This window comes from Pezoporus flaviventris, unplaced genomic scaffold (assembly GCF_033815535.1).
Source record: "Pezoporus flaviventris isolate CSIRO_AGI_PZ_B2104156 unplaced genomic scaffold, CSIRO_AGI_Pfla_v1 ptg000016l, whole genome shotgun sequence".
Classification (NCBI taxonomy): Eukaryota; Metazoa; Chordata; class Aves; order Psittaciformes; family Psittacidae; genus Pezoporus; species Pezoporus flaviventris.
The window spans coordinates 12,378,337-12,400,891 of record NW_026892564.1 but is presented as its reverse complement, the minus strand read 5'-3'; the positions used below and the strand labels follow the sequence as shown (position 1 = coordinate 12,400,891).

The 22,555-nt window shown below is 39.4% G+C and overlaps 1 protein-coding gene across 1 annotated transcript in view; it reads left to right on the top strand.

The window, feature by feature from the left end:
• The first annotated feature begins 249 nt into the window (after window positions 1-249).
• The window catches only part of LOC133269992 (myelin regulatory factor-like protein), a 36,153-nt gene continuing 13,847 nt past the window's right edge, over window positions 250-22,555 (top strand). The window contains exons 1-14 of the mRNA XM_061454812.1: window positions 250-527; window positions 5,134-5,201; window positions 5,296-5,554; window positions 7,022-7,113; window positions 9,068-9,215; window positions 12,364-12,559; window positions 13,716-13,792; window positions 15,040-15,150; window positions 15,718-15,808; window positions 18,685-18,885; window positions 19,287-19,395; window positions 19,855-19,964; window positions 21,487-21,650; window positions 22,239-22,302. Of these exons, the coding sequence (XP_061310796.1) occupies window positions 340-527; window positions 5,134-5,201; window positions 5,296-5,554; window positions 7,022-7,113; window positions 9,068-9,215; window positions 12,364-12,559; window positions 13,716-13,792; window positions 15,040-15,150; window positions 15,718-15,808; window positions 18,685-18,885; window positions 19,287-19,395; window positions 19,855-19,964; window positions 21,487-21,650; window positions 22,239-22,302 (1,878 nt within the window). The 5' untranslated portion in view covers window positions 250-339. The remainder of the gene's footprint in view (window positions 528-5,133; window positions 5,202-5,295; window positions 5,555-7,021; window positions 7,114-9,067; window positions 9,216-12,363; window positions 12,560-13,715; window positions 13,793-15,039; window positions 15,151-15,717; window positions 15,809-18,684; window positions 18,886-19,286; window positions 19,396-19,854; window positions 19,965-21,486; window positions 21,651-22,238; window positions 22,303-22,555) is intronic.

The window sequence follows — 22,555 nt, the reverse complement described above, 5'->3', positions numbered from 1 at the left end:
GCTTTGTTTGTGCTTTCTTCAAGAGCAGGATGGTGGATTTTTAAACTATTTCAGCACCTCACTCGTAGTACTAATGCAGGAAGTGTGCGACAATGCCTGGGATTTGCCTCAGTCACCTGCTCTGAGCCCAGTGTAACGGGATGATGTGAGATTCAAACCCACCTTTTCCAGTGGCAGGCTCTTGCTGCGGGAATTCCCTGAAGCCTTAAAGCCATGCATGAATGAGTGTTTGCCTGGTGCTGCTCTGTCATCTTCAGCTTCCCCTGCACACCCTCATTTACTCTTCATTTCCCAATATCCCTTCTCCTAGAATAAATAAACCCATGTGTTGTACACAAGATGGGATGGATTTGGTTTTCATTTGTGTCGAAGAGTGGGCAGCTTAATCCCCCTGAATTCCTTTCTCATAATTTCTTTTTGATGCTTTTAATTTTAGGACAAGATGTCCATGGAGCCTTGGAGAATCCCATGGTGGATACAAGTATGCTGGAAGAATTCATCGGTAGTGACGTAGAGTTTGGAACTTCGTAAGTATTACAGCAAGAGCTACTTCTCCTTAGTGACATCTCCTAAACTGTTTTCATTAGTGCCATGATAAAATCTGAACACAACAGACCTAAAATCTGAACACAACAGACCTGAAATCTGAGTTTCAAGTGGTCTGTGGCTCTCTTGATATTGTCACTTGAAGCTGTGTAAGAAGACTTGGAAAACTGAATTACAGACAGTGATGGAAATACGGTCATCTTGTTCAACAGAATGAATGATAATGAAATCTGAGATAATTCACAACCATTACACTAATTACGACAGTAAATGCAGAGTTGTTATGTTAACATTCCTTTAAGCGTTTATGTACAGAATAAGTGATGTGAGACTAATGTATAATAAATTGAGAGAATGACAGAAACCTCCCCGTCTGAGGGGAGCAGGCTACTGTTTTCATCCTAATGCTCCATTTAGAACAGAGAAACTACCCGTTACTCTCTTCTGAGGCTGACTTTAAGAGGTACAAAGGATACATAATGCAAAGGGTCTTTTAGCCAAGGGTGGGAAGTCATGCAGCACAGATCTGTCAAAGGCTTCAGCCCCAAATCTTTCACTTAGGCAACTGTCAGATGACTCTTGTTTGATGCAAAATATTAACAGGGTGACACTTGCACTTGCCAAGAAGCAGAGCAAGAGGTGATGTTTTAAAAATAATGGAACAGGGGATTTTTGATTCCAGGCACACTCAGCAGCACACGTATTTACTCATAGTGGGCTAAGTAGGCTTTTACATGCTCTAAATCATGAATGAGTTGATTCTCCCTCTGCCCACGCTATAAAAGTAAAGGAAAATGGAGAGGTTGTTGTATATAAATAGACATAACCTTTATTTTTGGTGGCTAAATTTATTTCAGGTTAAACAGATTACTGAATTCCTGTATGACAGCTTTAAAATCTTATTTTTTCACTTCTATGCATGAAACAGCAGATATATAAAAGGTCTATATATATGCTACTATGTAGCCTAACTATGTTTGCTATTACAGTTGCAGTGCTACAAAGTATTTACATGCAAGAAAATCTGTGCCGCTGGTACGGGTTTGGAGGCTTTAAACTGATGCCACAGTTACTCTTCATTAATTATGGCATTTAGAAGAACATTTACTGAATCATTAGATCTATAAAAGTAAAACTATGAAGCATTTGTCTGTATTGCAGACTTTGTGCATAGAGAGAATACAATCTCATAAAGGAACTTGCCAAAACGTGTCAAAGGAGAAAAATATTAAAAGCTTCCATATATATATCTCTCTCACCATATTCTCTCTCTCTCTCTAGCACCTCATCTGTTTCTCATCAGATTTCCTCATCTGTTCCTACTGCTATAGTTTAATCTTGAGTGTTGAAGGGAGAAAAAGGGTGGCCGTGGCCTTTCCTAAGGAGGTATTTGATTGTTACGCTATGTCTGTAATGGGGACTCATTTAAACTGCAGAATATTTTTACCTCAAAAAGCACAATGCCAGTTTCAGTAAAGTTCTAACCTGGACACATATCCCTACTACCTCTGTACTTCTGAATACTATCTTTCTCCTAGAAAGTGCCTGTCTCTGTATTCTACTAAATTACTCTAACCTCAAGCACAAATTGAGTACCGAAGGCAGTGTTTGAAACCAGGAACGTGAACTGAACGTGCAGAAGGGAAGTTTTAAACTTTGATGGATGTATCTTTTTAAATTTTACAAAGCGCATTTGGAATCAGTAGCTGCAGATCAAGTATCCCACAGGAAAATGAATAAATAAATAAATAGTAATAAAAATGTTTACTAACTTCCTACTTTATTCAAAGTTGCAAACAATGTTTAGAGCAGTAGACACAGTAGGCATTTAAAAGCATCATAAAATTTGCTTTGAAGGAAATTAAAGATTATTCTAACATAGAATTTTTAAACCTATTTTTAGGAGTAATCGTGTACCTGAAGCTAATCCAAAATGCAGGGTTGTGGATGGCACTTGTTAGAAAACCAGTAGTGATACCGTTATGAAATACATAAAGACGTGTCAAGAGTAACAGACTGTGAGCAAAAATGAGACTGTTCTCACATTGCATCCAAACTCAGCAATACAAAACCGGAAGTAGAAACACTAGAATGAAAATCAGGTGATGGACATTTTCCTTTGATGCTTAAAATATCTGCTGTGTATGTGGGAACACATCTGCTTTCTGAATATGATGGATGCCCCTATAAGCAGTTTTATTTTATTCAACTTCTGCCAAAACACTGGCCCTTAGTAAAGGAGGTGTGCCCCACTACATGTCTGTCATTCTTTCTCTGCCCCAGCATTTTTAGCCTAACATACTAAACTTAAACCATTGTTTTTCAGGTAGTGCTACAGAGTAGTGTTTGAGCCTACAATTCATAGGAATACCTGAAAGGGTTAAAAGTCCATTTCTTGAACATCCATCTATTCCTACTGTAACAGAGTAACCCTCTGTAGTTTCTTTAAATGGCAGAGATTAGGATTTTCTCTTCCTAAACTGCTTTGAAAGCACCATCATGGGCTGGAGAGCTTAAAGTAGTTGTGAGAGACCTGTGCTGTCAACTGACTGGAGACAGAAGCATTGTCTCTCTGTACCGGTCTGGTATTGACTTAGGATGTTCCTATTTTCAGTGCAGAAGGAATTCAGTGTTTTTGCTATGTGGTGTGGGAACATCTGTGTGTTGTGGTGAGCTTGATGAAGGGCTTGGCCTAGTTCAAACTGTGGTGTAATTCCAGGTCTCACTGTAAGAGAGTAATCCTTCACACAATGTCTAATAGGAGAAAGACTGTAAATGTGAAAGCATCACAGGGAGATATGATACAATATAATCAAGCTAGGTACCAAACATTAAATAATCAAGAACCTTTTTTCAAACCCTCATACATCTGAAGGGGCTATCTGTTAGAGACATGTTGAGAGCAAATCTCTCGGTGTCAGCTGCACACAAGGAAACTCTCAATTCCTACCTGAAAATCAGAAGAAAGCTGCACAGTAAAATACGGGCTGGCCTGTTCTTGTACAGAGCAGTGTACTTGTTCTTTAGAAAGGAATCAGGAGAGGGTGTGTTTTCAGAGAGCTACCTGTTTGAGTAACAGAACTCAGTGTGTGAGTGCTAAAAACCACAGAGCACACTTAAGTTGTTTGGCCTTCCACAATGACCTTTCCAAGCAGAAGTGTTAAAATTTAAATCTCTGCTGCTTGGCTATGGGGTTTGGCAAGGACGTGGCTGTGGATCACAAAGAATTTCTTGGTTCACAGCCAGTCATGCCTCCAGTCCCCAGCTCTCATAATGACCGTCAGAGCGTAGCTGCCTTCCCACCCCTTGCCTCGGCACCTCCTCCCTGTAGTGCTCCCACCGGCCGTTTGAAGGTGCTGTGCCACTAGGGGAAATTGCCTCATACAGAGTGCGGAGCGTTCCTTCTGCGCAGTTCTCACTGCCAACAGCCCCGTGGTGCCGTGGAGGTGGCCCTGCTCTCCAGTTCATAGGATGTAAAGTGGCAGATGAGCCTCTTGTTGTGTAACCTTACGCAGAGAAAAGCAGCTCAGCTCTGTTTGAATCTGGCACAGCACTCGGTGTCCCTCGGCAGGTGTTTTCATGGCAGGAGGCGTGGAAGCTGTCGAACGACAGTACTGCATGGGGTGCCGCACGGATAGCGAGCCCAAGGGTCAGATTTTGGCTGTTACCCATTAACACGAACTCCTGATCACTGACTCGCGTACAGAGAAAACAGAGGCAGGAAAACACCCTTCCTCCCCGCAGCCTGCTGGAGGCTCTGCAGGCACAGCGCTGCTCCTTCCTCCCGTGCGGCCGCCGCTCCTCACACTCGGCCCCTTCCACTGCAGCCGGTGAAGGCAGTGCGCTGCATGGCGGTTTCCTCTCGGCCCTTACTCGAGTCCGAAGTGGGTTGCTCACAGCCCTCGGTCCCCTCGGGGCATCTCCCCGGGGCAGGACGAGGGCCTGGGACTGAACAGGGGGAAGGTTGCTTGTCACCTGTAGAAACCCCTCATTAAGCTGCTGTATTTTCTGGGGAGCTTGTAAGAGCTCTTGCTTCCAAACGGGGAGGCGCGCTCCTCGATTGTGCAGCAGCCCCTGCTTCCTTCTGCATCTGGGCTGCACCTCTAAGATGGGACCTGCTACCATCTATCTGACAGAGACGGAGTGCTTTGGCAAAACTAAAGTCTGAAGAAGCCCAGCGGTGGATGAAGATGCTGTAGGTCCTTAGCCTGTAGCCTGCAGAGAATGGGTTTAAAGCCCTTGTGAACTCTGTGTATTCACAGTTGCTGGTGCGCCCGGAGGTAAATGAAGAACTGCTCATGGGAAGCAAGGAGGAGTGAAGCCAGTGGGTTGTGGAGGGGAGTTTGGGCAGGAGCTGGAAGGGCTGAGGCGTCCCTGCCTGGGAGAGAGGTGGAGGGCCATGGGAGATAGTCTGATGAAGTGTAAGTGACATTGCTCCTGTGAGAAAAACAGCAACCGCAGTGAGCAATGCTTTCTGAAGACCCTTGTCAGTAGTCTGGTGGTTCTCCTCCGGCTGCTTTCCGTGCTGCTTTGTGGTCATCCTCTGCGTCTTCTGCCAGTAGAAATGAAAATCTTTTTCATCCCTAGGCAAAGCCAGTTGCCAGACTCTCCACCAGACTCTGGATCGGAACCGTGTTCTCCACCACAGCGCCCGAGTAGGTTACATAAATTCAGCCTCTCCCAAGCTCATAGGAAGATCTTCAGCTCCTGTTCCTCATCCTTACTTTCTTGTCTGTTTACTTCTTGCAGCCCCATGGTACGACAGTATGTGGCCCAGTGGGCTGCAGCCTTCATTCCCATGCCCATCTGCTGTGACACCCAACAGGCTTCCCTGCAGGTTCATGGAGACTCACTCTGACCCCAGTGCCAGTGGGCATCCTTGCACCATCCCCCAGGGCTACTGCCTGAAGACAGGAAATGCTGCGACTCCTTGGAATCACGCTACATCCTCCAGCTGTTTGGGTTTTAATTATTCATACTTTCAGCCAAATGCATCTCAGATTTCTGGGTAAATGATAAAGCTTTTAATGCAACGGATGAGGCAGATACAGCAAAAAAAGACCTGGTTAGAACACATGGTTTAAGACTGGTAAAAATCCCTGTGGGTGTAGGGTTTTCCACAGGATGGCAGTGTTTAGGCATTTTTGAGACACTTTTGGTTGGGGTTTCTTTATCTTGACGTTCAGATTGGAAGTAGAAATGGATTTCCATTCTTAAAACATTAGGAGGCCAAGGAAGGATCAACAGGTGTTTCATAACTGGAGTACTAAAGTATTCAGCCATTTTGCAATACCTGTTGTAGGGATTTGTCCGTAAGGATCTTGTGTTTTGACAAGTGACCTAAGAGATATAGAAAACCCGGTATCATATCTATGTAAGCAAGTGAAATGGTATTCAAATATCATCTGCCATATTCACACACCAGCGTGTTGTGGATGCTTAATTATTTAAAATACACCAACTGCTGCAAGCATCCAACCATGATACCTAGTAAGAATGAATTAACTGATGCATGCCAGAGGGGGCTCCCCCTGGTTAAGGGGGGAGAAATGTGAATTCATCAGTGTTAGTCCTGGGCTTGCAGATGCTCTGTGTCATGTGCAGAGCTCAATTACATGTTACATGTGATGTGGGGAAAGAAGCTGGGCGTGGGTTTCTCAGTGGAGCTCTCTGTGGTCTTTGTTTTCTAGTAGAAGATGCCAGTTAGTCAAAATTCTGTTCTTTTTTGAGGGAACGCATTGGTTATTTGAACTTCAGGCACAAAACTCTTCTTGACCAAATGTGGACCTTTGGAACAAGCCCAGAAAACCAATCAAAATTAATGTTGTGGGCAGGCTTTTCTTCTCTTTGTGGAGAAACCTGAATTTGAATACCTGCTGGGTATGACCGAGGCCTGGAGTTTGGCTTTTTATTCTCCCACCCAGAAGGAGTGACCATCTGTCAGGATATCCTATAATGTTATGATATAAAAACTGTGGAATATTTTTTTCCCTTTGCATATGGGAGCATTTTATAAAATCTCACTTCCTGAGAAATGGGGGACTGTTACCCAGCAGTTGCCCCTCGAGATCTTTTTATTAAGGGATTAGTTTAACTGCTACAAGCATTTTCTGTATAAGAAGGAAAGTGCGTTCGTACCTCGTGCACTACAATTATTCAAGAAAAGCTGTGATTTTAATGCAAATGTCAGGAAACAGTAACCCTCTGCTGTTCATGCACTAAGTTTTTAAAAAGGATGAGCTTCTCTATTTATATTCAATTAAAAAAAAATCAAACCAAATTTGTGTTTTGGAAGGAAAAAATTGCATATTTCAGTTTTAAAAAGCCAACAATGATCTCCTCCCCTGACAAATGAGAATTTGGACGACAGTACAGTTAGAATGAGATACCTGGGTGTTCTGTTCTGCTGTTATGATTCTGTCATATCTGTATTTAAACTCATAAATGAGTAATGCAACATGTGCTTTTAAAAAAGTATTTCTGCAGCATCAGGCAGAAAAAGGAAGCTCTCACAGTTACTGGGAGATGCCACTGATTCTCCAGTCCAGGCTCAGGACTCCAGACAAGGTAAGCAACTGTGTGAAGATGAAACGTAATGGCTCATGTCATATATAAGTAAATATTTTAAGAGCACAGCTCCTGCTAGCTCTGAAAATGTAGCGTGGCATTAACAGTGTGTACTCCACTGCCAGGTTTGGAGGAATCTACCTTTTTAGGATGTTTGAAAACCAGGACCTATTTATATAACTTGAACAGCTGGCAGTGTTCAGGGCTGGGCTGGACAGAACCTTGGGTGACATGGTTTAGCGTGAGGTGTCCCTGCCCATGGCATGGGGGTTGGAACTAGATGATCTTACGGTCCTTTCCAACCCTAACTATTCTATGATTCTGTGATTCTATATTGGGCAAAGAGAGCCATTAGAGGCTGATGTTTCCTGAGGACTCTCTGGGCAAAATATTCTGCCCTTCTCCATGTGTGAGCCTACCACATGCAGATGATACCATACTCTGCTGACTTTACTTGGCACTAAATTGACTGGGCAAAGAAATCATCTTGGGTCAGCTTAACAGGGAATTAATGCAGTGGATGAGTAAACAGATTGCAGTTTCCCTTTATCACCTCAACTCCAGTTTTTTGCTACTAAGTGTATCAATGCACAAACTTGGTAAAAGCTGTGTGTTCTTCCCCTTCCCCAAATTAATTCAGTTCATTGTTTTATCAAGATGAAAATGTTAAGCTTATACCAATTGATACAAAAAAGCTTATCAGGCAAGTACAGAAACGGATCGGCTTCTGTGAAGCGTGAGGCTCTCTGCGAATGAACAGTTCATTTGAGGAATTCCATGCTTGTCTGTTAGTGGAAAATCTGAGAGCTGATTATTTCTTCAGAGTAAGAATTTTGCAGCATTAAAGCAGTCTTTTAGAACAATTTTAATGAGTAACAACTGGATTTAGTAGGTTACATTTCCTTGGTATCTTTTATTTGATCAGTGTTTCTTGATTGTGACTAGTCCTCTTAAATCTACCCTTGCTGGAAAGAGAAGACAAACAGATATGTCTGTGTCTAAAATTTCTCTTGGTGGTTTTAATACTTATAGACACAGCTTTGAAATATGCTTTCCTTGGGAGTCACTATTAATAAAACCTCACTGACACACGTGCTATTGGAAAAAGAGCACAGGCCTTGATAAAAATGGTATGGGGATAATTTAGAAATGAGATGTGAATTTCTTTACTCTGTGGGATTTTTGGTTTTCTTTTAACATATTTTCTCTCTGCTCTATGTCCAAAGCAGGGAATTGCAAATGAAGCTCGGGCCTGAAATGGTTCTTTAGTCTCTGTCTTACTGTGCTGCCACTGGCTGTGAACGGATCTTAGTTTATATGCTCAATGATATATTTTCTCCTGTCATTACTGCACTCCATTTATCTCTCCTTCTTACCACATTTTACTCTGTCTTCATAAAATGTATAATATCTGAGAGAATTATGGTTGACCTTGTCTATCTCAGAATGCTCGGAAAGCATTAACCACTCAATCAAACGTAGTGGTGAATGCGCTTGCTATTGGAAAGCTGTGCCTCCTGCTCTGGGACAAAGTACCAGTTGCAGCGAGTTGGAGTATATTCAGTTTAAACCTGTAGTAGAGATAAAAGGAAACATATGTAATTGTTTTGTTTATTGTTTCTTGTGGTGTTGCAGATTTACAGCAAAATGCTTAGCTTTCCTTTTTCTTTTTTCCTCCCTCCTAAAGGAAACTATCCTTCCTTTTGGGGAGAATAAAAATAGGAAGTGCTACATGTGTAATATTTTGTAAATCAGTAAAAGCTGTAAATTTTATTTTCTAGGGCATGGGAATATAACACAACCTTTTGGAATAACTGCAAAGGGCAATCAGATATAAATATATATGCAATATATTTATGCTTTATGTATATGTGAATATATTTGTAAAAATGTTTATGCAGGATTTTTGGCTAGTCACAAACGTAATAACTGAATTGTCACTATCTCCCTGCAGCAACTGTTAAGGACTGTGCTGCTGAAGTGCAAGAATATGACAGTGATGGACAGAATGCAGCTCTGGAAAAATGCTGTCAAGCTCTAACATGGCAACCATATCAAACTTCTCAGTGGAACAGCTTACTGAACTCTAATTATGAAAAACTGTAAGCACTGACATCTGCACTTGGAGAAAGTGGCTTCCTCTGTGGTTTTGCTTTGTTTTGGTTTCTGGTATTGTAGTTCTGTAGGAACAAATTATACGTTTGGTATCCCTTGTTTTTACTGCAAATAAGACTGGAGAAGGAGGAATAACAGGCATGATGAAATATGAGCTTGTGGATGTGTCAGATAATCAGAACTTTAAACACTGGTTGGAATTCCTGTCAGGTTTTCTGATTTTCCTTCAGGGATCTGGGGGCAAATGGAAAATGAGTTTAACTTAAAATACCTGTTAATTTTTGTTTATTTTGCAGAGCATATATACTGGGGCAAGTAATTACTGAGCAATAGCAGCTTTTCTTCTAGTTACCTAAAATACTAAAGAAAAATGGAAATCGAAGATACCTGTATTACTTTAGGCTCGTATAACCTAAATCCTACAAATATAGACATATATGGATGACATGTAGTCAAAGATGTAGAGCTTTCCTGTATAAATCAGAACTATAAATGTTGAATTTAGCCACATGATCTGGGAAAGGGTCATTCCAGGTTCACTTTACATGCCTGGTTTTCTCCATTCTAGTATTTAGTGAATGATCCCTTTTAACAAAACCCTTCATCAGTGTTTGATCATTTCTCCAGGGCTGGTACAAACAATTCATCACTGTCTCCATGGAACTTGAATAGCACAGTAAATTTTCGTGCTCCTCTAGCTCAAACTGCTAGAGTCTGGAGTGTATCAGTGTCATTGCTGAACACTGATGTTCTCTGTTTGTGAACAGCATGATAAGGGCAACATTCATCTTGCTGTGTCCCATACAACCCTTCTCCCAGGGTACTGACATGACAAGAGAGTGGACAGTTCAGTACCTGCACCTTTCTACTTGTTGGGAGCTGGTTGGGCCAAGAAACCTTCAGCTGTGTTTGTGATGTGAATCGTCACTCTAAATGGAAGTGGATTCCAACTCCTGTTATGTTTTCAGTGAATAAGTACATGAGAGCTGTGAGCTGACGTTGGTTCCTGTATGCTTAAAATTGAAATTCCAGACTCACAGATCTTGATGGCTTGTGTCAACAAAGAGGATATGATGCTGAGCATTAAAGCATCCAAATAAATGCTGCCATTGCTGTGAAAGGGGATTGAGATACTATTTGCAGAGGAAGCCAGGGTTACTTTTAAGCTATGTCAATAGCAGTGTCTTTGTTCCAAGATGCACTGCAACTATGGTACAGTGCACAGATTTTCTGAGTAGTGATCCTGTGCTCTATTAGCCTCAAAAGAGTCACATGTTTATCACTGCTCAGTGTAGATGGGTTGGTCCTGCACCTGGAAATTGCTGTGTGCACTTTAAAGGCATTTCTGAAGTTTTCCATTGTATTCATCCAGTATTTTAACCTTTTGATTATTTAATTTTCCCAACAAAATGCTGTTAGCTGAGGCAGATTCATTAGAATAGGTTACTCTACCATTAATTGTGCCCTGCATTGTGTTTGGTTGGTACTTTCTTAGCCCCTTGCCCCATTACTGTTGTGACTGGTGAGGCTCTGTTCCAAAGATTTTGTCTCAGAAACCCTCTGAAGTCTGTTTCTTTGTCTGAAGACTCAAATTCTGAATAGAAAGAGGAATTTGAAGTGTTTTCTGGTAAAGACACTTGTGTGACAGCGATATCGCTTGCACCTGAACGGTCTTCCAAATTTTACTGTACACCTTGTTAAGACTGACCAGTCTTTGTGTGATCAGATCAAAATGTATTTGCTCTTAAATGGTGTACTCAGAAAATGATAAACATGAAATTCCTCTTTGGGAGCTGTTGTTTCAAACAATTCAACTTGGAGCAATGGAAATTTGTACTTGTTGCCTCTCAATCTGCTTGCCTGCGTGGAAGCATATATTCTGACTTTGTTTTAAGGCTATCAGGTAACAAACTTGCTTCATACCTAAATCTGAAAAATTACTCCTTTCCTTGCTATGAAATACACATATTCCCTATATAAATAAAAAGAATTACCAGTTGTAGAAAAAAAAAGGAAGAGGTTTTTCTTCTTTAATAATGGTGGTTTTAAGAACTATTAGACAATTATAATTTAAAATGAATTAACATATGACTTCATAGTTTTGAAGCAGTTACAGAATAACCAATGGTGGTTTGAAAAGGGCCTTTTGTTCATAATTTATAAAAAGATAATAAAGTTAGTACATTTCTTGTAAAGTCTGTACACTTTGATTTTTTCCAACTAATAATGTGTAAACAAATGAGTTCTGAAAAACCATCTTCAGTAATTGCATTAATGAGAGGTTCTCAGTGGCATCAGATGAGATCATCATTATCACACTTCCATTAGCAAGAAAAGCCAATGCCCATATAAGAGAACCTTGCCATGTAGTCCTATTATTTCAGAATTATCCATCACTTAAACTTGAGGAGTGGAAACATTGATGGGGTGGTGAGTTCACTGGCACTTTTAGAAAGATACCTTTTGATAACTTTCCTTGTTTGTTGTGAATCATAAAGACAGAATACACTTTCTTTTTGGGCAACAAATTAGACCTTTGAATAAATAGAATAGGGTTTCCTGAGCTGGATGGATAAAGGGGAGTTTTATAGTAATTTTGCCAGAGGGTTAGTGTTGATAGCTTTTCCTTCAGCTTGAGTAAAGCCTTGTTTGAACTCCAGTAGCTTCTGTAGAAGCATTTGGTGTGGGAATTCAAGAATGAAAAAACAGGGAGTCTTGCTGGCTCATTAGCACATTGTTGTCTGCAGCACTAGCTCAGCTCTGTTGTTTATAGCACTGTTGTAATGAATGCTTGAATAAACTAAAAGGTTTGCTTGTGGGTTTAGGTGCACAGGCTTCCTTTATACCAGATTAGTAAATGAGGATTATGTAAACTTCTCCACCTCTGGTTTCCAAACTTTTTATGTGTCAGACTAGAATCAGAGAACACTTTGTATGCATTTTCATTTTTACACCTCTAGAGGCTAAGAAAATAATACTGATAGATCTGGTGATTGCAAAGATGTAATTTGGCTCCCATTTTGTCAGTAAAAATTAGACGGATTTTCAGACCACATTATGTTTTATATTACGTTCAAGATGTCACTCAAATATGCCTGTCCTTAAAGTTGCTTTTCTTTCTTCTTGTTTTTGTAGACCTGCTGTAGGGTATCACATTGTCACAGATAAAGGATTTAATTTTTCAATAACAGACGATGCCTTTGTGTGCCAGAAGAAGAATCATTTCCAAATCACAGTCCATATTAGAATTGCTGGACATCCAAAATATGTCAAAACTCAGCTGGGGGGGAAACCAATAGAAAAGTTTTGCTTGAAGGCTTTTGGAATAAAGGCAAGTATTTCTCCGTGAGTATTGCATTGAAGAAGTTAGCATGTGATTATCCATAGGATGAAGTCAATAATGAAAATGAACTCTTTTCTTAGTAATTTTTGACCAAGAACTGACAAAAGAGAACTCTTTCAAGTTGCTAGTGACTTCTGTGTGGGACTCTTTTGCAAGAAAAGTGAGGTTTTATGGATGCTTGTGCTGATATATATGAAAAGTTGTCATGTTTGCCATGGTCTCACTGACTTCCCTCTCTTTGGTTAAAATTCTATTCCCTCAGTGGGCAGTTCAGGGGCATCAGCTGGTGTGCAGGTGGCAAGTCTACCCGTTGGTCAGAAAGATGCGTTAAAAAACCCCAAACAGTTCATAAAGCAAAGAAAAATAATAAAATCTGGTTTTCCTGAACAGTTCATGTGTAGAAAACCAACAAATTTTCCCCATTTCTGCTTGTCATGCTTTCAATTTTCATTTTAAGAATCAAATTCTTCCAGCCAATATGGGTCCACAAACTGCATATACAGAAGTAGTCAGACATTTTAATATTTCTGGAAGATTTTACCAGGTTTTTCACTTACTTTTTCAGTGAGTGAAATTTAGTGATTTAAAAATTACAAAATTCAATGATTTAAAAATATCCATGTTTTACAAGGCAGTTACTGCAGTTTTGCTTCATGCATCCGAATGCAGAAGAAATTTATGAATATTACTGGCATCTGTTCCCATCTGAAGCAAAATGATTCTTGGTACCATTCCAGAAACCTCCTTCTCCTTCTTCTCCTTCTCCCTCTCCCTCTTCTTCTTCTTCCTCTCCCTCTCTCCTTCTCCCTCTCTCTGTCTCCTTTTTCCCTTTTCCTCTTTTCTCTTTTCCCTTTTCCCTCTTCCCTTTTCCCTTTCTTTTCTTTACAGTTTCCCTTTTCCATTTTTCCTTTCCCTTCTTTCCCTTTTTTTCCTTCTTTCAAATTACATCCACAGAAAGATTTGGGTCTTCAGACTTGCTGCTGGGTGTCAGTGGATCAGTTCCCATGTTAATTTCTGTGTAGTTCCATGAGAAATGAGATTACACTGTTTCAGACACAATTTTCTTATTAATTTCTTTTTAAAATTTTATATAGTTGAAAATTTCATATTCTTGTTATTTTTGAAAATTCTTTTTGCCTTATAGGTGGAAGCTCCAAATCAAACAATTGCTATTGAACAGTCTCAGTCAGATCGAAGCAAAAAAACTTTCCATCCAGTTAAGTAAGAATTTTGAGAAAATTATTCCACTTAATTTCAATACATGCTTGGTCTAACATGTGAAATAGTTGTTTGTTTCTTGGAAACTTACAGTAGCTTTTAGCCAGTTTTCTGATCTTTACCCCAATTCCATTCTGGGTGTGCACATAGAGTCACAGTAGTAATATATACTTGGTCTCCCTTCATTAAGGAATATTTTCAGCAGCTTTACAAATGTGTTAAGTGTGCCTATCCAAAATATTTATACTCAGCTAGCAACACTGTTGTATGGTGTTCAGAGTTATATGTCAGGTGCATTTCCCATCTTACAAATGTCAGTAATGTTCCTGTTCTACATGGGCATGAGACATAGTTGCAGTGCTTTTAAGAGGGAGTGCTTCTGCTAGAAACATACATGCAGCTTCTCCTAGGAATGCTCTGCCATTCTTCTGCTTCTTAAGTTACCATCAGAATCAGTGTTTGCTCTCCAGGCATTGAGTGTCTTCTGTTGGAGGTGTTCTGTTCTTTATAGTTAAATAAGCCTTGAACCAGAAAAAGATGAGAGAGTGTCAGATTTGACAGGATAAAGCCTGCAGTACGTAATCTGGAAAAAATAACTTTGAGCTTGGGAGAAGAGCTCAATGTTCACTAAATTACCTCTATTAAGGCATTTTTCTTCCTTTTGCATGCTGACAAATAGATTCTGAGTGCATGTAAGCTGTTTCATGGGCGACTTTTCAGTGGACGATGGTTTTCTCCACTCAAACTCTTTATTCATATTATTTATTACTTCCAGGAACAGTGCCACTATGTGTTTGAGACATAGGTGTGTATGTTATGATTCCAGACATACAAATTAGAGGCAGGGGTAAAAAAGGACAAACAGTAAAATTTATTTATTTTAGTGTGGAAATTCAGATCCAATAATAAACAATGTTAACCGTGGCAAGCAACAAATACTCATCATATGGAACACATATGGTTTTGTTATGCTCAAGGCTGTGAACAAACAGACCAAGGAACACAAGGTTCCTATTACTAAGAGCAATTTCTCACTGCTGGTGCTTTATCCTGTTTATCTTCTTGACATAATCTGTGTTTTTAATTCATTTTTATAAACCATGGTTGCAGCATTTTTACTGGGGTTCTTCTTTCTTTTTCATCTGTCAGTTTTTTTCTCAGAACTGTTCTAAGGAGTTCGAGGAAATCTGGCTTGAGCCAGGTAGATCTCCAAATGCTTATTTCTGATCTTGTTTCCTTTTCTATTTTAGAGTTGATCTGCCAGGGGACCAGATAACTAAAGTAACATTGGGAAGGTTGCATTTCAGTGAAACAACAGCAAATAACATGAGAAAAAAGGGAAAACCAAACCCTGACCAGAGGTATTGCTGTAGCTATTTGGCCTGTGTGTGTGTGAAGTGGAAACAAAGAGGGTCTGCTTTAGAGTGGAGTTAATGCTTATGAAAAATATCAGCACTGCTGAATCTGTGATTTTAATTCTGTGGCACTTGGCATCTGCTTAAAGGCCTCTCTTCAGAGTCATAGACTGATTTGAGAAAAAATAAAAAATACCTCATTCTAATGGTTAGAGATCATTTTGGGAAATCATTGCCATAAGGATGGCTGAAGAAATCAAGAAGCCAACAAACCAAATAATGAGCATTTTCTTCTGAGGAAGGAAGGGTCTTTGTCTCTTGAGTCTTCTTTACTTAAATTTGTCACAATTATTGTAATCTTTGTTCATTTGCAGTGATAGTGGGGATTGAAAGAGCGTATTACTTGAGAGAAAAGAAAATACTTTTTCTTTCATATTGGAACATAAATACATTTTTTAAAACATTTCATCTTTTTGCGTATTGGTAATAGTGGTTGCATTTAAAACATTTTCCTGTTTTCTGTGAGAAGACATTACTTCAATTATTGTCTTGACTAAATCAATTTCAAAATAGATACTTCATGCTGGTAGTTGGACTGTATGCTGTCTCTCAGGACCAATTCTATCTTCTGTCTGCGAATGTCTCTGAAAAGATCATTGTGAGGGTAGGTAGAAATTTATATTGCTTTCATGTGAAAAGTATTTACTATTTTGATATTCACGGGACACTATGGGTGTGTGCATGTGTGTGATTCTTGGGCACATGCCACTGACTCAAAACGATTGAGGAAAAAATTACAGCCGCATATTGTATGAGTGTGTTGTTATCTTTTAATTATCAGGACTTTAAACTGATAAAAGTAGAGAATTTAGAAAGAAAACCTGTTGTGAATTCCAATACAAAATACCTTGATTTTTCCAGATTGTTTTTTCTTCAAGGTGGAACAATTTCCTGCACTTGCCAGGAATTTGGTAAATGCTTTCATTGGGTAGATGATTCATTTTAAAAGGAGGATAAGAATGAAAAAGAAATGCAAAGAAAGGTGGTCAAGCAGCCCCTTTCTAGTGTGATCCCAGAGCTAGTGTGTCCTGGCTCTTAATTTGGTGGTTGTAATCTTGGTTTCAGAACAGGAAAAGGAAGCATTGTCTCTCTTCCTCATGACCATTATCTTTCAGTCTCCTGATCCACATAAAGCTTTCCTTTTAGTACTTGACTTTAGTTTACGGTTACAGTTAGACTTGCAAGAGAGAAAAAACCCAGACCTCTGTTGTAACAGGAGCTATGGAGGATTAGGGTCAGCCCCAACATGAGTGGGGTTGCAAGAGGAAGGTGAGGGCTGCCAAAAGCTTTCAGTACTGGTCCTTTTTTGTGTGACCAATACCTGGTTAACATTTGAGCTGGGCATAGCATAAGGTTATGGTTATTTATGTTTATGGCATAGAAAGATGAAAAATCCATAGGTGCCATGTAGTGGGGCTGAGAGGGATGAGGGCCTCTGGAAGACTGCAGTCCAGTGAACTTTTTTGTGTGGGCCAGTCAAGAAGCTGCTTCTTATTTGCACAGTGTCTTTCTAGTCCTTGTCTTATGGTGAGGAGCAGGCTTAGCATTTTGGTTTAGAGTCATAGAATGGTTTGGGTTGGAAGGGACTTTAAATATCATCTAGTTCTAACTAAGCTCTCAGTTGGCTCCTCATTCATTCCCAGGCAGAGCTCTGTGCACTCCAGCTGGTCATTAACATAGAGGGTGACATCCTCTCCTCATATCCGCTGCCTGTCCTTCCTGACTCAAGTAAGACTGGGAGCTCTACTGTACTAAAAGTGGGGCTGGAAAGGGGTTTCTAAGGAAAAGCGAGGGCTGTCAAAAGCTTTGGTCCTAGCATCTTTTTTGCAGGCCATTGCTTGGGTCCTTTTTGTCTGCCTAGACTTGCGATTACAGCCTGGTTTAGCATTAAGGTTTGGAGAGAGTTAAAGTGCAAATCCCCAGGATGTGTGGTGTTGCACAGAGGTTTCCAATGGGAGATGAGGGCTTCCAGCTGGTTTCACTTGTGGCTGCTTTTTTGTCTAGCCCATAACTTTGTGTTCTCTTATGCCATAAACCTTCCTGCAGCTAGGGTTGGGTTTTGGATGGCAGTATGGCAGAGAGCTCCTTTCTGGGTGGAGCTGTGAAAAGGCTTTGAAAGCAGTGTTTGGAGTTCAGGAGTTTTCTGCCCTGATGAGAAGTTTCATCCTGGCTCTTGCGGTGGGTTCTTTTATTTCAGGACACTGGTCATTGTGTTTGTATCATTCCTGCATATTTAGTTCTTTTTTTTGTCCACATTTTTGTCCATAATTTCCACAATACTGCTTTCATCTGAATTTCTCTTTCTACATCTAACAGTGTTACAAATATCAACTCTTTACTAAATGGGAGAAGTTTACATTTGAGTCATCCTTGGGATTATTGTTACCTTATATATATTTTTGTGCAAGATTTTTCTATCATGTTTAATGTTAGATTCTTCTGAAATGTCAATGAAGAGAGCTACTTCTGTGTGAGCGAGACCGTTTCTTAGTAGGAGTCCAGGAATGAGATTTTGCAAACCTGGCCACTATTCCAGACAAACTAAAAAGAAGGCAGAAAAGCAGAAGGGTAAAGAGGGTGTGATCTGAAGTGGTGAAAAAATCAACAGGACAGATGGAAAGGGGAAAAAAACAAAAGTAGTTTTCCAGATGTCTGACAGGGCTTCAGTGGCAGGGTACAGTAAGCCAGGCACTGCTTAACTTAAAGTGGCAAAGCTATGCAAACACACTGTGGGAGAAAGCAACTCATGTTCCGGCCCTTTATACACTCAAACATAATGAAACTACCAGCTGAGTAGTGGTTATCAGGCATATCAGATCATGCTCTAATTGTGACAAACAGTGGTAAGTGCACAGCACCGTGGCTTGTAGATGGCAAAGCCTTGTGAAAGCCTGGCTTCTTTAAATGAGTGTGAACTTTTTATCATGAGCATGTTTTTCTCCAGAGTAAAATTTTAAAGCCTGTACTCAAAGGTTTGTTTGTTTTTAATAACAAAATCAAGTATTGAAATCAAGTGGGTTTTCTAATTATACACACTGCTTTGTTCTTGAAAAGCTCTGTTTCCTTGACATGAAATTGGAGTTAATTTAAAACATTACAGATTATTTGGTGAACCACATGTGTTTAATCTCTTCCTTGTTTGCTCTTTTGTGATTTCCAGCCTCAGCTAAAATTTGCTGGTAAATAAAGAATGGTTAGGTGCCATAATGTCAAAGTTAAAATTTGGTAAGCTTTGGACATTGACAGATTAGCATAAAGTGATAATAAAGCAGAATTCAAGGGAAAAAGCAGTAAGGCCAATGTTGTGTGAGCAGAGACACTTAGAAGTGACTCCACTGTTTTTTTTTCTGTTGGTGTGTTAAAAAAGCTCTTGAATGCAATTTAAATATTAGAGACTTAGCATTTAATTTTCCCTGAATTGAATAAGCAATAGTACATCTATACTATACTATATCTTTAAACATCTTTTTTTTCTTCCAGGCATCTAACCCAGGGCAGTTTGAGAATGACAGTGATGTACTGTGGCAACGAGGACATGTTCCAGAGACAATAGTCTATCATGGTCGAGTAGGAATTAACACAGATGCACCAGATGAAGCACTGGTTGTCTGTGGAAATGCCAAAGTTATGGGCAGAGTCATGCATCCATCTGACAGCAGAGCAAAGCAGAATATCCGGGAGGTGAGGGCTGTGGAGTATTTAGGCCATTTATGTTTGCACCACAGCACACATGTGGATCATTGTTCTGACATGTGAAGCAGGTTCTTTATCTGGGGTGTGCTAAAATGCTGGCCTAAAGAAATCAGATGTACCACTGTGCTCTGCAGAGCCATCGCCTCTGGACATGGGAAGAGGCTGTCTATAGAAACTTGGGATATCTGTGTAAGCGGGAGTTGTCAGACTGAGGGGTTACTGGCAGTACAAATAGCACTCTGATAATGGGGAATGGGAAGATTGTCCATATTTTTCGATGTGAAGCTTGGCCAAGTCGCCATGTCAGGCTTGTTCTAGCTCAGTGGTGTCCTAGATGCCATGACATTCTTGGTGTTTCAACATGTGAATCGTGGTATTTGTCCAACCAGGTTGACACAAATGAGCAGCTGAGAAGAATAACACAAATGAGGTTGGTGGAGTATGACTACAAGCCTGAATTTGCATCTGTTATGGGAATAAAAACCACCCATGAAACAGGTATTCAGTCAGCTCTGTTCCCATTTTTCATTAACTTCCACTGTTTTTCATTGTATCACAGTATCTTTTAACACCCGTTCTATTTCATCCTCATTTCTTAGAATACTACAATTGCATACTTTGCTGTGTATTTCTAATGATACAAAAATGCCAAGAATAAGCAATTCGGATAATTTTTGAACTTCTGTACCAATTTTTAAAGATAGGAGTGTATTTTCACAGAAGTTTAATTAATCGCAAACAATTTTTTTATTGCAGAGTAACAGGAATTCTAAAGGTTTCTTTTTGTTTTCTGTGGAATGGAAAAAAAGAAGTGATATCCTGGATTTTCCTACCACAGACAAATTCTAGATCATGTTTGGCCCTACCTGTGGCTTACAGGATGGTCAACTCAAAGCACGCAACCATGGTCAGTAGTATGCTGCTGTGTTTCCTGACTTTATGTTATCTTGTGAACAGGAATAATAGCTCAAGAAGTGAAGGAGCTTTTACCTCAAGCTGTTAGAGAAGTTGGAGATGTTGCTTGTAATGATGGAGAAAAAATAGAAAACTTTCTCATGGTTGACAAGGTATGGTCTTGAGAGAGCACTTGGAGGTGTGTATTTAGACCGTTCTTTTTGTATATGAAGCTATAAACACACGCTATGATTTATACAAAGCCGTATTCCTCCACATATATTTATAAAAATTGTGTTTGACAAGTCCCTGAGAAAAAAATGAGCAACCAAATGTTAGTAAATGGCTGAATCTTATAATCGCATATTTACATTAAAATCTCATTACAATAATAAATAAACATACAATGAAAGAGAAAAGGAAAAAAAACATCTCTGCAATAGTGATTTCATAGCATTGGTCCAACAAGTGGGACTCCAAAACATTCTTTTGTGTTTAAGTGTTGAAATGAATTAAGTGTTCCAGAAGTGAATTAAGTAATGACAGAATTCTATTTGTCAAATAAAAACTTCCTTACTCTAACCCTGGTGTAATCACTTCATATCAAATACAAATGCTAGCTCTGTGTGTTCTGTGGGAAGGTAGTTTTTTTAGCCATCTGAAATCCTTACTGTAGCTTCCAGATCTTATACTGAAAAATGTTTATGGTGCACAAAGTAATTACCATGCTCACAGGTTGGAAACAATAGCTTAGTCTGTTGTCCTGTGCTCTCTTCCCCTCCTTTTCCTGTAGAAATAGGGCTGCAAGGGACTGTCAGTTGCAGAGTCCAGTTATATATGACTGCAGACAGTGGTTGTCCAGAACATTGCTCAGAGAGACCTCTCTGTTATGTGCAGTTCATTGCAGGTCAAAAGACCACTTCCTAGCCTTTTTCTGCTTACAGCTGATAATGGGAAAGGGGAGGTTTTACAGATTGGTAACCGCATCTTGTATGGATGATGTCATGAACATGATCCTGTATTAATTATAATAATGCATTCTTTCATTATTCTATAGGAAACACAAGTTTACATCACTGAACTTGGAGAAAATATCTATTCAAAATATTGCATTTTGCTTGTTTTCTTTTGATAGGCTACAAGCAATTGAAATTCATAGGTTAAATTTGCTATGCTATATTCCATATAAGGGAAGCATGAATTAGAAACCTTGATTAAAGTTGTGGGGAGAGCACTTTCTAGAGATGCTGTTGAAAAGGAGACTTCTGTAAAATTTGCTGTATTTGACCAGGATTCCAAACTGTAGCTGATTTCTAGGTGGTCACGGAAGAGCAATGGTGTTAGATTGTGACACTAAGGCAGCACTACGAATCACATAGTAGATGCCTGTTGTCACAGTGTTAAGGTTTAAAATTCAACACAGTATCCAGATAAAATATAGTTCTAATTCTCGGTTTACAAAGCTTCTTCAAGCTCTTCTGCAAGTCCTCATTTTCAATTTACCATGAAGAGAACATAAACAATTTCTACAATCTAGCAAAAAAGGTTTTATAGTCATAAGCATGTCCCGTTTACAGTGAGGTACCTTGTGTTTGCATTTTAAATATTCAATGTATCCTTACATAAGTGAATTCTGTATTTTTTACTACTTGTTATATATGACTGATGAATATACTGTCATTGTTTTCTTCTCAGGATCAGATCTTTATGGAAAATGTTGGTGCTGTAAAGCAGCTTTGTAAACTAACCAACAATCTTGAAGTCAGAATAGAAGAATTGGAACAGTGGAATAGGAAACTGGCCAGGCTGAAACGAATGAACAGTTTAAAGTCAACTTTCAGTGAAGAGAGCAAAGTCAGGTACCTATCTGGGATGTCTGCTGATGGTTGTCACAGAGATTGGTAAAGTGCTCTCAGTGATGGAAATGAAAACTAATTCTGCTTGACAGTGGAGCTCAGCTCATTTCCAGCATTGAAGCAGTGCAAAAAATGCCAATTTCTCATATTTCTTAACTCACTGACAAAATTAATATTTGGAATAGCTGTTAAATTGTAGTAGGTTTTGTAATTGCTTCAGTTGCATGAAGCAAGTGTAGATTATGTCCAGTTACAGCCCTGGAGTGTAGAAATTGCAAAGAGAAATCGGCAGAGCTGCTTCTGCAAGGAGAAATCCTCATTAGTTCTTCAGTGGAAATGACAAGTGCTTCCTATTTCTAAATCATTTCCCCAAATTTTCTTTGAAACCAAATGTAGCATTTAATAACATTCACCTGCATGAATTAACTGGAGGCCTTTGTTCTTTAAAACAAATCTGACGACACTTCTGCCTTTCTCTTCTTAAATGTTGAAGTTGCAAAAGCAAGTGACTAACACCCTATTGAAAACGTCTCTTTTTCATTTATTAGTTGCTGAAGCATTTGAATATTAAAAAGGTCTTGTTTCTTACAGCAGGTATAGTCGAGCTACTAGTCTTTTGCCGTCAAAAAAATCAGTCCCACTAAAATCCAGCAAGGTGAGTGAAATTGAATGTATGAAATATGCTTATGAAAAAGGTTTTGTAAGTGCTGAAATACTGGTGAAAGCTTTTGTGTTTCTAAATATAGAATAAAATAATTACTGTCATGCTAGAAACTTAAAAAATAACTGTAATGAGATGGAAAATATGTATGAGACACTTCTGTTTCTTGCCTATACATTGTATAGAGAGTAGTGTGTGAGACTAGATCCACACTGTGTAATGGTGTGAAGGAGAAGACCAACAGGAC